This window comes from Sciurus vulgaris (genome assembly GCF_902686455.1).
Source record: "Sciurus vulgaris genome assembly, chromosome: 18".
NCBI classification, from domain to species: domain Eukaryota; kingdom Metazoa; phylum Chordata; class Mammalia; order Rodentia; family Sciuridae; genus Sciurus; species Sciurus vulgaris.
In genome coordinates, this window is record NC_136479.1 from 27,471,444 (window position 1) to 27,485,493 (window position 14,050).

The 14,050-nt window shown below is 47.1% G+C and overlaps 1 protein-coding gene across 1 annotated transcript; it reads left to right on the plus strand.

The window, feature by feature from the left end:
- The first annotated feature begins 791 nt into the window (after window positions 1-791).
- On the plus strand, window positions 792-13,577 carry INTS15 (integrator complex subunit 15). Its single transcript, XM_079122025.1, has 6 exons — window positions 792-1,355; window positions 1,802-2,023; window positions 3,872-4,037; window positions 7,787-8,314; window positions 9,194-9,233; window positions 12,781-13,577. The coding sequence occupies exons 1-6, from the start codon at window positions 1,164-1,166 to the stop codon at window positions 12,980-12,982; spliced, it is 1,350 nt and encodes a 449-aa protein (XP_078978151.1). The 5' UTR covers window positions 792-1,163; the 3' UTR covers window positions 12,983-13,577.
- Window positions 13,578-14,050: the final 473 nt, after the last annotated feature.

Genomic DNA, 14,050 nt, shown 5'->3' on the forward strand with positions numbered 1-14,050 from the left:
ACTCAGTGTCTTGGGATTGTGCCTGGCTGTGCCCTCTCTTATGCCCTCCCCTAGTCTCTCCCTCCCCACCGGGGCATTTTCTTTGCTTTACCCACATCCTCACCCAGGCCTGCTTTTCATTCAGCATTTAGGCCTTCTACTCACTTCCTGTACTTGAAGCCTCCTGCCTTGCCCTCCACTGGCTTCTTCTGGCCATATTCAAGTCTTCTGCCTTGTTTTAAAATTCTAAAAGTGAACTGTCAGCTAGTTCAGTGCAGAAAGATGAATGCCAGAAAAGAGGTTCATATAAAATGATGATGGGTTTTAGGGTGGGAGGTTTTTCAGAAGCAGGAGGCAATTGGGTTGGACCTTGCACACTACCCAAATGCCAGGCTAGACCAAGAGGCCAGCAGCCTCTGGAGAGGACTGAGGAATCTTGACCCTAGGGCCAGAAGGAGTGGTGGGAGACTAAGCGGGGGATTCGGGGGGCGGGGAGGGGGGCGGGATGCCCTTTCCAGCCATCACCTGTCCTGGCAGCCAGTGGATTCAGAAAAGATGAAACTCTAAGACGAATGGTTGGGCACAGGGGAACCCAAGTCCACTGGCCCCAACCCAAAGCTCTGTACTATCGTCCTCTCCTTAGTGGTGGAAAGCACTTTTCCGCGAAGAACAGCCAGGACGCCTAGGGAAGTATAGACGTGCACTCACGGGTGGGTGTGGCGGCTCTCACCACGCGCTTGTGGCCGGAGGCGGTCTCAAGGTCCGGGGGCGGGGTTTGCCCCCGCTGCGCGACGCCCCTCCCGCCTGCCGTCCGGGCTGCGCCGCCAGGGGGCACCCTCTCGAGCGTGCGCCGCCTTGGCCTTCGCGTGGCCCCTGCGGGCCGCCGTCGTCGCCCGGCATTCCGCCGCCGTTCGGCTGCGCGGCGTCGGCTCCCGCTGCTCTGGGGTGGCCCAGCAGTCGGACCCCGGGCACCCGGACCCCGGGCACCCGCTGGCCACTGGTGGCGGCGGCGATGGCCCACTGAGCGGACCGGCAGAAGGTAGTGGTGGGCGGGCGGACGCCGCTGCCCGGCCCTGGTCGGGGCGGAGACCGGACCGCGCCTCTTTGTCTCCACAGGCGGCAGCGCGTCCCCGGCTCCCGGGCGGAAGTGGGACGCGCGGGCGCTGGGCCGCAGCGACCGCACCATGAGCGACATCCGCCACTCGCTGCTGCGCCGCGACGCACTGAGCGCGGCTAAGGAGGTGTTGTACCACCTGGACATCTACTTCAGCAGTCAGCTGCAGAGCGCGCCGCTGCCCATCGTGGACAAGGGCCCGGTGGAGCTGCTGGAGGAGTTCGTGTTCCAGGTGCCCAAGGAGCGCGGCGCGCAGCCCAAGGTGCCTGTCCGACCGTACATTTCTCCTCGGTGACAAGCACTTAGCAGCCCGCCGGGTTCTCTCCCTTGGCCTTGCTCCTACAGCGGTCCCCCAACTCCAGTCCCCAGCCCTGCAGCCCTGCAGCCCTGCAGCATTGCTCAGCCGCGTGCCTGTTTTGCAGGCGTGTGACAGTTCTTCTCCGAGGTGTTCTGGGATGAGACTTTGGGGACTGTCCACTTACCTCACTAAAGGCCTGTTATCTAAAGTCTAAAACTGTGGCTCCGAGATGATAATGAGATATGACTTTTTCCCGAGCTTGGCAGTCGAGTTCTGCTCCCTAGACCTGGGCTTCACAGGGGTGAAAAATATCCTGGGGTAACTAACGTAGTTCCTGGTTTCTCACTGTGTGAACTAACGGGTATGTGAAAGCCACATTTCTTATAGCTTGTCCCGGGTTTGTTTTACAGAGACTGAATTCACTTCAGGAGCTTCAGCTTCTTGAAATCATGTGCAATTATTTCCAGGAGCAAACCAAGGACTCTGTGCGGCAGATTATTTTCTCATCACTTTTCAGCCCTCAAGGGAACAAAGCCGATGACAGCCGGATGAGCCTGTTGGGAAAACTGGTGTCCATGGCGGTGGCTGTGTGTCGAGTCCCAGTGTTGGAGTGTGCAGCCTCCTGGCTCCAGGTACTGCTCCTCAGAGTTCCTAAAGATCAGGAATCAGTATACTATCAGGGTCATTCATTTAACTGGATCTCAGGAGAGGTCTTTTCACATGTATTATGTCCTTAATCATAATAGCCCTGCATACTGATATTTTCCAGTCCCATTTTTATTTACAGAGCTTGACAATTCTTGGGGACATAGTAGTTTTTAATGACAAGTTAATTTTTTTAAATGGAGAAAAAAGGTCCCATCTTCAGAACAAGTGAAAAATCATTCTTAGGGGAAAATGACAAATGAACACAATAGCATGCAGTCTCAAAGATCATTATGTGTTAAGGTGTAGAAATGTTTACCCATCATTAGAAGATAGTTTTCTGTACAGTCAATAAGCAGGTGATTGTTTTGCATAGTTCTAGGGTGACATCATATAGTTGCTAGCCTGATGGATATATCAAGATAAAAAGTATATATTACAATGGGTTTAGTATTGGATGATATTTTGGAAAATTCATTTCACTTTGCTCTTTTGCTTCTCAAGGTCTGAAAAATTAATAACCTATTTAGTTAGTGACCAAAGTTATTGACTAATCTGTTCCTTAGCAAAGCTAACAATTTACTATAGTTTCATCAACCTGCTTTATTCCCAATACTTTAAAATAAAGAAAATATTTGAGGTGCTGGGGATTGAATCCAGGTCTTTGCACATGCTAGGCAAGTGCTTTACCACTGAGGCACATCTAAGTCCAAAAATCTGTTCTTTCCCAATTTAATTAGTAGTTTTTCTTGTAATTTTGTTTATCCATAAAATTTAGCTAACAAAATCATGTTATTTGTAGTACACAGAAGAATCTTAGTGAAATTTATACCTTAATTCCCACCAATCCAGTTTCTGGGCATCCAAATTGATCATTAGTATTATATTTAATCTCAGAATTCCCTTTATCCCTGACAATCTACTCCAACCAAGTTTAGCATCTTCTAGTGTTTCATTGATCTCTTTTCATGATGTTGTGTTGGCATTTTGACAAAATGAAAGCAGATATCAACAAAAAGATCTTGGTGGTTTTTGAGTCAGGGTTTGCAACCTGGAGTCAGGGGCTTCAGCTTTCTCTTGAGGACAAGTGGAGATATTAGTGTTCTCAGTGGCAGATGACAGGCCAAATGAACAATCTGACCTTACTGTCTCCTTGGAGTTTCTCTAGTAGGCCCAGTTGTGCCCTGGAGCTACTGCATCCTCAGCAGTTGCTGAATGTGACCAGAGTTACTGATAGACATATACCTGGGAGGGAGAATGCAGGGGAGGGTGGTGATGTAGGATTCAACAGAATTGTAGAAACATGTCAAAGATAAGAGGATTATAAGAGGAATAAAGTGCTGCTCTAAACAAATATTTTGATCATGTGAGTTCTCAAACTGTCATAAATCTCTTCACAGTGGTAGCAGCTGTGAATTTTTACCTGCAGAGTATCACCTAGAATCATTTAGGGTTATAAGAGTTGTCTGTTCCTCACCTGAAGTCAAGTGATCTTTCCTTAGTAAACTTTGAAGGGTCAGCAAATGTTTTGGGTAAACATTTTCATCTTTGTAGACCATATTTTCTCTATTGCAGCTGTTCAGTTCTGCTCTTGTAGTGTAAGAGCAGCCTTAAACAGTGGGCAAACAAATGAGTGTGGCCTCGTCTTGGTGAACTTTATTCACAAAGATGGGCAGAGGGGCAGGTTGGTCTGTGGACTTTAGATTACTAAAAGAAACTGTTAACATTTCTCCTGAAGTGGTTTTTCCAGTTCTGATGGTCTTCAGCATTTGTACATAGTTGCTGTCTGCTGGGTCACCACACTTGTAGTTACATGACCTGTGTCTTCTTTCCAGCGGACACCTGTGGTCTACTGTGTAAGACTTGCCAGGGCTCTCGTGGATGACTACTGCTGTTTGGTGCCAGGCTCCGTGCAGACGCTGAAGCAGATATTCAGTGCTAGTCCTCGATTCTGCTGTCAGTTCATAACATCTGTCACTGCACTCTATGACTTGTCATCAGGTAAAAAAGTTATACAGGTTGTTGCCATCAGAGAAGCCTCAACTGATTGCCAATTTTATTTTCCAGTGAATGCTTTGGCATTTTTTTTTTCCTCCAGAAATATACTTCTTTATTTTGGGCCTAAAACTAAAACTGTGGACAGCTGGACCTATGAGTTTCCTCAGTATCCCCTTGCCTGAGTTGGAATGGGTAGAAGTGGCAAAAAGCCAGGATTTGAAGTCTGGTGAAATGTGGCCTTCTCCCTGGACATATGGCCTGCCTCTTTACCCCCTACTTTTTATTTTGAAAAATTCAGAAAGTTGCAGGAATAATACAGTAAACACTCACATACTTCTCACCTGGATTCAACTATTAACATTTTGCCATGTATCGTCTTTGTCCCAATGTACACACACAGATAATTTTTTCTGAACTATTGAGAATTTATTGCTGATATCATGTACCAAATATGTAAACACATATCTCCTAAAAATAAGAACGTTATCTTATGTAATCAAGTTAACATCGCACCTGAGAAATATTGTTTGTATTTTTTCCTTTTTTTTCTTTTTGTTCTTGTTTGGGTTTTGTTTTGTTTTTAAATTAAACTACACCTGAGAAATTTAATGCTGGTGGAATTCTCCTGTGATATAGCCTACATGCAAATATCCCTACTTGTCTCGGTGGTTTTTCATAGTTCTTTTTTTTTTTTTTTCCCCCACTTTGAGGGATCAGGAAAATTCAGGAGCCAGTCAGGGGTCACACATTGTACATAGTTGGCACATCTCCTTGGTTTCTTTAATTCTACACCAGCTTCCCAGCATTTAAAAGTAATCTCTTATGACATTCACATTGTTGAAGGGTTCAGACCTTTTGTTTTGCTGAATGCCCCTTAATTTGGATTTATATGATTATTTCCTTATGAAAAGTTTGGGGCTATACCTATTTGAAATAGTTTCACCTGGGTGATGGTATGTCTTCAGTGTCTTGCACTGGGAGGTACACATGGCAGTTTTACTAGAGGTCTTTATGTCAGTCACAGAATAGTATTTGGTTTTGACTGGGAGAGCCCTTGTCCAGCATCCCTCTCCAGCAGCAGAGCTCTCTGGTCAGATATCTAGTTAAAACAACAACGAAACAACCAATAGAAGTTAACTAGCTGTGGTCAGTTTGGGGCAGGAGACTCAGATCCCCACCTACTTGGCTCTGCTGCCCACTTCCTTTCCCAGGGGTGAGTTCCAAGAAACAAGGCTTTCTCATGCACCAAATTCTTCTGCAGCTGTGTCCTTGCACAACCCCTGCAGTACTGTGTAGTTCCCAGGCAGGGGCTATGCCCATTGTTTTTCCATGTGGGAAAGTTGTGGTCCCTGATGAGTGGCTCTCTGTGTAGAGCCAGGCTCAAAGCCTGCTTTTTCTTTTTTTTCTGGGGTTGGGGGACATACTGCAGATTGAACACAGAGCACTCGGCCTACTTTTCTGCTGTGTTTCAAGTTCTTCCTTCTCTGCCCTTTATTCTTGCTGTCCAGAGAGCTGACAAGTAATTTCTTATCCTGGTCTGATAACTAAAACAGCAAAATGAGAGCTTTTGATGACACTGTCTCTATTCTTTTTAGCCCAGTATTAGTCTCCACCAATTCCCTGACTATATTTAAGCCTCCTTTTATTTGTAACTTTTTTTCTTGTTTTTAAACTTTTTAGTTGTCTAGAACGTTCCTGTGGAAATAGTATAGACATGCAAGTGCATACCATATTCCTATGCTAATTCCATACTCTTTCTTTAAGAGCAGTTAGTTAGCAAGGGTTTGCAGTGGTACATACCTGTAATCCCAGCAATTGGGAAGGCTAAGGCAGGAAGATTTCAAGTTCAAAGCCAGCCGCAGCAACTTAGCAAGGCCCTAAGCAACTTAGCAAGACATTGTCTCTAAATAAAATATTTTAAAAGGACTGGGGATGTGGCTCAGTGGTTAATGCCCTTGGGTTCAATCCCCAGTACCAAGAAGGAAGAATAAAGCACTTTTCCCATAGTGCTGTGCTCATAGGGTGGAATTTTCTCTGACTTTGTCCTGCAGAGGTTTCCTAAGAGCTGTTATTAGCTGGGAACTGTATTCAGGCCTTCCATCTTCCAATGGGGAAAACTTATTCAAACCTAGTTCAAAGTATTGTAGTTGATGTTTCAGGTCATCAGTTATTTCATACCAACAGGACAGAAGTTGTTCTTAACATTGGGAATGAATGAATTAGCATGTGGAATAGAATATAATGACAGATTGTATCTAAGACATGGTGTTTTTCTTGTAAACTGGAATAGAAGTCTGATGTGTCAGTGATTCCTCAAGCCACTCAGCACAATCGTGACCCTGGAGGGCCAGACTTGAAGACTGCTGTTCAAATGGTGATTGATGCTGTTCTTTGGTGCTCCTGCTAACCAGAATATTCTGGGGGCATGTGTGTCTTCCAGCCACACACACAAAAAAGAAGTTCACCTAACCATGCAGAGCCTCCTCTTGCCTGAGTGGTGCTGAGAGCACCAGTCTCTGAGGAGGAAAGTGTGGAGTTTTAGGATTCAGTCACTAAGTATGCATGTTCACATGTATGCCCATGGCACATGTGCATGCATATACACACTGACTTCAGGCCACTGGACACTTCGCTTTGACCTGGGGCATACAGCAGAGAAGCAGGCATGAACCTGGAATTGTCCAGACAGAAACATCTCAGGGAATCAAGGGACACAAGAATGCCAAGTGAGGGTTGGAGACAAGAGTACTACTTGCTGCTGCTGTCACTTCACAACAGGAGGGGCAATCCCTTTATTCCAAACAGTTGTAGGAACAATCTCAGGAATAAAACCAGTTTCCAGAGAAAGAATAGCTGGAAACCTAATCTTTAAAGTTGACTTGCTTCCTGCCATCACCTCTTTCATGCTTGGCCTGGAAGGGACTCTGTCATCCTTAGTTTTCCCTTGAGTTGTGGGGTGTGCAACCCCAGAGAGGAGCTGGGGACACAGCCAGTATGACATGCCAATCCCAGGATGGGCAGTGTAGCCTGGTAGTCTAAGAGTCTGGCTGCCTGAGATCAGATCTGAGCCCACCACATCCTTTGAGTCCTAGAAAATTATATAACGTCACTGTCTCAGTTTCCTCATCCTTTTTGTGGGGTGACAGAGTTGTGTGAGGCGTAAATGGGTTAATCTGTCCTTGCTATTATTGTTCTTTGTCTCGGCACTGGAATGTGCTAGGTCTCAGGGATCACAGGAGGACACAGTGTTGCTTAAACTAGCTTTGAGGCTGGGATGGTTGTTGGCAGTGGACAGATGACTGACAACTCTGAGTTGCTCTCTGAGGGCCACCATAGCTGTCACTGTACCACGGGGAGACAGTGATTGTAGGGAAGAACCCTGCTCACAAGGGAAGGAGTGAAGTATAGTGGTAATTTTGAACATAAAAAGTGTGGGATTTTATTTAAATTGACACCCAGGAGGATATTTCTTCAAACCATAATGGAGTTGTATGCCTTACTAAGTGTTTTTTTAGCCTCTACGTTGGCCAGAGGGTCCTGGGCACTGGGGATGTAACATTGACTAAGATAGGAGTCCCAGCCCTCATTGGCAGTTGTTCTAGAAAAAGAGACAGAAAATAGATTACTAGGCAGTAATGATCTGAATGCCAGGCAGGAAGACTATGAACTTAGGGATCCATCTTCCCTTGCCCACTTGCCACTCCTGTCTCCAACATCAAGAACACCTCTGACTCAGCGGTCTTTGTTTGCAGATGATCTCATTCCACCTTTGGACTTGCTTGAAATGATTGTCAACTGGATTTTTGAGGACCCAAGATTGATTCTCATCACTTTTTTAAATACTCCAATTGCAGCCAATCTACCAATAGGATTTTTAGAGCTCACCCCACTCATTGGATTGATTCGCTGGTGCGTAAAGGCCCCTCTGGCTTATAAAAGGAAGAAGAAACCTTGCTTATCCAATGGCCATGTCAATAACAAGGTTGCAAAGGACTCGGGTGTGGGGATGGACAGAGACTCCCACCTCTTGTACTCAAAACTCCACCTCAGCGTCCTACAGGTTCTCATGACGCTCCATATGCACTTGAAGGAGAAGAATCTCTATGGGCGCCTGGGACTGATCCTGTTTGACCACATGGTCCCGCTGGTAGAGGAAATCAACAGACTGGCAGATGAACTGAACCCCCTCAACGCTTCTCAGGAGATTGAGCTCTCACTGGACAGGCTGGCACAGGCTTTGCAGGTGGCCATGACCTCAGGAGCCCTGCTATGCACGAGAGGTGGGTGCCTCCCCTGCCCAGGCCTCCTGGGAGTGGCAACAACATCACCCAGGGAGAAAGAAGATAGGGGCTCCTGTTTTTGACTGGTTTAGGACTTCCTTTTTCTCCTGGTAGGTGCAGGGGAGGAGGGTAAAAGTCTCAGAACATCTCTTAGTGGCACTGTGCCACCCTGCTCTCTCTGCATACCCCCATCAGAGTGTTAATGTGCCAGGCATAACATCTGGGCATCACCTGGCTCTTTTGACCTAGAACTAAGGACTTCTTGAGAGCACTGATTATTTTTCCTCTTAAGGAGTCTTTTTTCTTCTGCAATCTTTTTTTCTTGAGGCACAATTTACATAAAGTAAAATGCGTAGGTACATGTGCAAAGTTAGAGGTGTACCTGACAAATGTATATGCTTACATAATTGCTGCCCTGTCGAGGTGTACCTTCCCATTGCCTGTTTTGAGGATTACTTAATTCTTCTGCATTTCAGTGCTTGAACTCTCCCTGGAGAAGGACCTGGTGCCCGTGACCCACTTGAGCATGCTTTTTAGCTATTGATGCACTCACAAGAGTTGCCTGTGTCCCCAGCTGATGGTTGCTGGTGATGAGTTTACCATCTTACCACTGCTCCTGTGCCTTGGGTGTCTGCCTACCTTTGGGCTCTTCCCCAGACACCTGACAAATTGCTAACAAGGCTGCCCCCTCTCTTAAGTGGCTTCTTATATTTTGGGCCTATTTGTTAAAGCAAAAACTGAAAAAGAGGAGAGGCCAGTTTCTACGGGATGCTGGAAACGTGGAGTATTGCTGCCTTGTAAGCATCCTTGAAAAGTACCTCAGCCAACATTCATCTTCTCTCCAGTCTGCTTCTTAATAATGTGTCTCCTTAATTTCAGATGACCTGAGAACCCTGTGCGCCAGGCTGCCTCATAACAAGTAGGTGTCCTTCAAGACTTCTATCTGGGCCAGCTTTGCTGGGGCAGAGAGGGAGGGTGGCAGATGGCAAAGCAGGGTGGACCCTTTTGTCCTGTGTTCCTTAGGGAGAGGTGGTCTCAGGGTCCTGAGCATGTCTCCATAAGGACCCCCTTCAGGACCTGGTGGTAAGTGGGGAACATAAATGTTAGCATAACCCTCATGAGAGAAGTCCTAAGTAGAAATGTGCCCCCCGTTTTTAATTTTGTGGTACTATAGATTGAACCCCGGGCCTGGCACATGTTAGAAAAGTGTTCTAAGATACACCCCCAACCCCTTTTAAAATTTATATTTTGAGACAGGCTCTCACTAAGTTGGCACCACCCTTGCCATCCTTCTGCCTGTGTCCCAAGTAGCTGGGATTACACACAGGCACCACCATGCCTGGCCAAAAGTGACCTTGCTGGGAGTCAAGAGAAGGGCACTCTAGGCATCACTCAAGCTTACTAAGCCACTGAGCTTCTGTTTGGTGGTGAGGGTGGTGTACTGGCACTTTGTTGGTCCATTTTGAATTACACCATCCTTCAGAGGACCATAGAGCCATGGCCCTCAAGTACAGTGTGTTGGAAATGTCAGGGCTTGGGCTTCTAGCAGCAGGGACCTGGTTTCTGAGTGATGCTGCTAGATTTGCTGTGACATTGGGGTGCTCTTCACCTGTCTCTGAGCTTTGGTTTTTCCTTTGTCATACGGGGGCAGGACTATTCCCTGCCTTGCCAGGGTGGTGCCAAGGGTGAAATGAGGTGGCGTTTGTAAATTTTGCCTTGTCCCTACCCATGGGACCCTCTCCATAACCACAGTCAGAGTGAAAAGTTGTATCAGTGTCACACAGGTTCTGTCAGAATCCTGGCCCTGCTACTTCCAGTCTTTATGACCTTGGTGAAGTTCCCTGCCTACTGCTGCCTCACTTTTCTCATTGAAAAACCATGATAATTATAGTTCCTGCCTCAAGTCCTTCTCACCTTGCCCCATCCCAGGCCATAGGGTTTCATGAGAATTGAATGAGTAAAAATAGTGCTTAGAGCAGTATTTGATGTAACACATCTGGCATTAGCTGCCATCACTATCACTATTCCTCTAGTAACTTAGGAGTTTCACTTCTGTGAATCCATCCTTAGAAAAGAAACTAAAAGGCATGTGTACAAAAATGTTTTATATAAAATTAAGTATTAGTAGAAGACAACTGGCAGCAGCTTAACTGTCCACAGGAAACTTGGTAAGTTAGTTGTTATGTGTCAGAAGGGCAGAACATTGTGTATCCACTAAAAATAGTAATTGTGAGGACAGTGCAGGGAAATGTTTACAGTTGAAGATAGAACTGCTGGGCACAAGGACAGGTTTATAGAGGTGAAAACAACTGAGTTAAGTTGGTAGGATTATTAATGCCTTTCTTTCTTCAGATCATCACATTGGCCCTTAAAGGGAATTGCTGGGCTCTGGGACTGGCTTTGGCAGGCAGTGTGAACAGGGGAAATGAGCAGTGCTGCTCCCCTGTGGATATCACAGCCACCTAGGCCTGGCCCACCAGCTCTTCAGAGACATGCGTAACTGGAGGCCAAGGGTCAGCTGCATGCTGAGGAAGTATAGTCTGGTACCATGGTTGGGGGACCCGGTTGTCCAGCCTCAGTGAGGCATTTATGCAAGTGGTGAAGTGAAGAGAATCTAGCAGGACACAGCAGCTCACTTGGGGTGTTCCAACAACAGGACAACAGGCTCTCTCAGGACAGTTTCCCTCAGGAGCCCCACTGCTCCTTTTCTCTTTTTATGAGTTCCAAGAAAATCCCTTGGAATTTCACATGAAATACTTTGAATTCTGATGGTCTCTTTTGTGTTAATTGACTTTCCAACTAAACCAGAAACTTCTGGAAACACTTTCATTGTCTAGCAGGGAGTGCATATTCAAACATACAACCCCCATTTTGCCTGTGGTACTCATTGGGTTTATATATTTTGGATCATGTTTCTTACCCAGAGTAATAATAAAGTAGTAGCATAAATGAAAAGGCAATCAGAAGAGCATTGGGCCACCAAACTACACCAGCTCTTTTCATAACCAAGACCCTCCTGTGGTCTAGCAGGTTGGATTTGGTGGTGGGAAAGACTGGCATAGACCTTCTAGACATAGGACCCAGCTAAGCCAAGGTCCTAGGGCTAAATTAGGAGAAGCACAAGTAGAGCTGAGTGTCTGTAGCAAAACTGGAGGCCCTGGAGGCGGGGGAAAGGCTGGATAGGATATCTGTGTCCTAGGTATGGAGAGCCCTGGCAATTTCTGATGGGGAGAAGTCCTGGGGAGTTGTTTACTTGAAGCTGTCTAAGATGGAGTAGACTGAGGTGGGAAAAGCTGGAGGCAGTGAGTCAAGCTGTAGGTTCTGCTGATTGTTCTGTGGGTCATGGGCTAGAAAGGATAAGCCAAGGAGAAACTGAGTCTCAGAAGGACCCAGTGTTGGGAACTGATGCTGAATTCAGGGAGGAGGATCTCTAGAAGGTGGAGGTTATGGAAAGAGAAAGATCTTTCCTGAAGAGGGACAGGTCCAAGTACCTCAGTGGGTTGGTCCTGAGTGGAGGGGAGCTGGGGGTGCTGGGTGCTGGTGAGGCTTGTGATTGTTCACAGAGACCTAGAGCCAGGTTGGGTAGGTAGGCTATGACCTTGGCATGAAGGAGCTTCTGAGAAGGACTGTCTGGAGCTCCACAGGTGGGAGAAATGGGTTCCTCAGGTTAGTAGGGGCTGGGCCAGGCCTAGGCTACATCCTAGGGCACACTGTGCTGAACTCTTGATTTCAGGGTCATTTGAAAGGCTGGCTTTTGTGGAGCTTAGGCTTGGACTTCAATTAGGACTCAGTCATTAAGAAAGACTTTGAGGGGCTGGGGTCATAGTTCAGGGGTAGAGGACTTGCGTGCCGTGGGGCACTAAGTTTGATCCTCAGCACTACATAAATAAATAAATAAAGGTATTGTGTCCATCTACAACAAAAAATAAAAAAAGAAAAAAAAGAAGAATGACTTGGAGAAAACTATGGCCTCCTGTCCTGATTGCCATGGTGCCTCAGTTATAGCCACTGTAAGTGGAGGGCCAGCTGGGGCTGAAATGGAAGCTGACCTGTGGTCAGCCCCAAGCTCCAAGGGAGAGAAGGTACAGATGCCATGTCAGGAGCCTTCATGTAAGCCACAGGCTGGGGCATAGACTGCTCTCTCCAGACGTTGTTGCTGGGGGGCCTGACCCTCCCTCTTTCGGTCTCTCTTAGGCTCTGCCTGGATCTCAGGCTGAATCTGGCCACCCCTAGTTACTTTCCCAGTTCTTCCCTAGCTACCAGCCTCTTCTCTGCTGTGCTTATTATTCACCTGCTCAGAAGCCCACATGACTGTGCCTTCATTGGTGCCTCTCCTGGCCTGTGGACATGTGAAGTGCCACTGTACCTGGGCACTGGGTGCACGGGATTAGACCAGGCCCCAGAGCACAAGTGTTGCAGAACCTTGTGCTGGAACCGGCAGTCCTAACCCTTTTCTTTGTTTGCAGCCTGCTCCAGCTGGTGATCTCGGGCCCAGTACAGCAGTCGCCACATGCAGCACTCCCCCCTGGGTTCTACCCTCACATCCACACGCCCCCGCTGGGCTACGGGGCCGTGCCAGCCCACCCTGCTGCCCACCCTGCCTTGCCCACGCACCCTGGACATACCTTCATCTCAGGTGTGACATTTCCATTCAGGCCCATGCGTTAGGCTGGCCCCTCCTGAGCCACCAAGCTGCAGTGTGCCTTCTGCACCTGGGTTGAGGAAGCCCTCAAAAGGGAGTACTGACCCCACACAAGAGGACCCTGGGGAGGCAACAAGCGGCCCCTCCTGGCTATCAGACTGTCTTGGTGCGGAAGTTCCAAGTGGTAGCAGTCCAGGTGCCTACCTGGTCACATTCTTAAAAATCCAGATTGGATGGATGAAAGGAAAAACGTACAGACCTCTGCAGAGAGAGTGCTGGGAGTGTTTTTAAATATGCCAATTTCATGAGCTTTGGTTCACTTATGTGTCATTCAGACATGGAGCCTGTGCCAGGAGGAGCACCAATGGGGAGGCTGCACCTGCAAGTCCACTTGCCTGGTCTCTTCCTGAAAATGTGACATCTCTGCCATAAACACAGGCTCCTGCTGCAGCTCCATGAGCTCAGAGCTGAATTGGTGTGACCCAAGCTTATATGCGGCACTGGGCATTGCTCAGGGACACCTGTCGGGATTTCCTGCCCTCTTGGACAGGAACTTCTCTGGTTTATTGGGCATCTCTAAATTTTCCTTTCACATGTTCAAATAAATTTTTTCTAAACAGTTTTGTAGACTTCACGGAATTTTTTGTTTCATTTTTGTGTTTTTTGGACTTGCGTCTGTGTCTGTGTTGCTTTGGACTGAACCCCAGGCCTTGCACATGCTAGGCAAGCATTTACCACTGAGCTACATCCCAGCCCTTACTAAGCAGTGGGGAATTTTCACCCCAAGCTTCAGTAATTGTGGTAAAAAAATTGAGCACAAGTTTTTAGCCACTTTGACAGAAACACTATGTATACTGTCTCTACCCTGAGCTGGGCCTCTGGGCTCAGCAGGCACTTGAAGTACTCCTGTTTGTTTGCTTCAGGTTCGCGTTCTCTTCCCTCAGGTACAAAATAACAGCCCTCAGGAATTTTTTTCCTAGCATACTATTGGAAAGTTACCTGTTTTGAGTTTCCATTCATTTGGGGAGGAAGAAAAACTCAGTGACCATGTCACTATTTCTCCTCTAGCCTGAAAGCAAGAAGTGACAAATTAT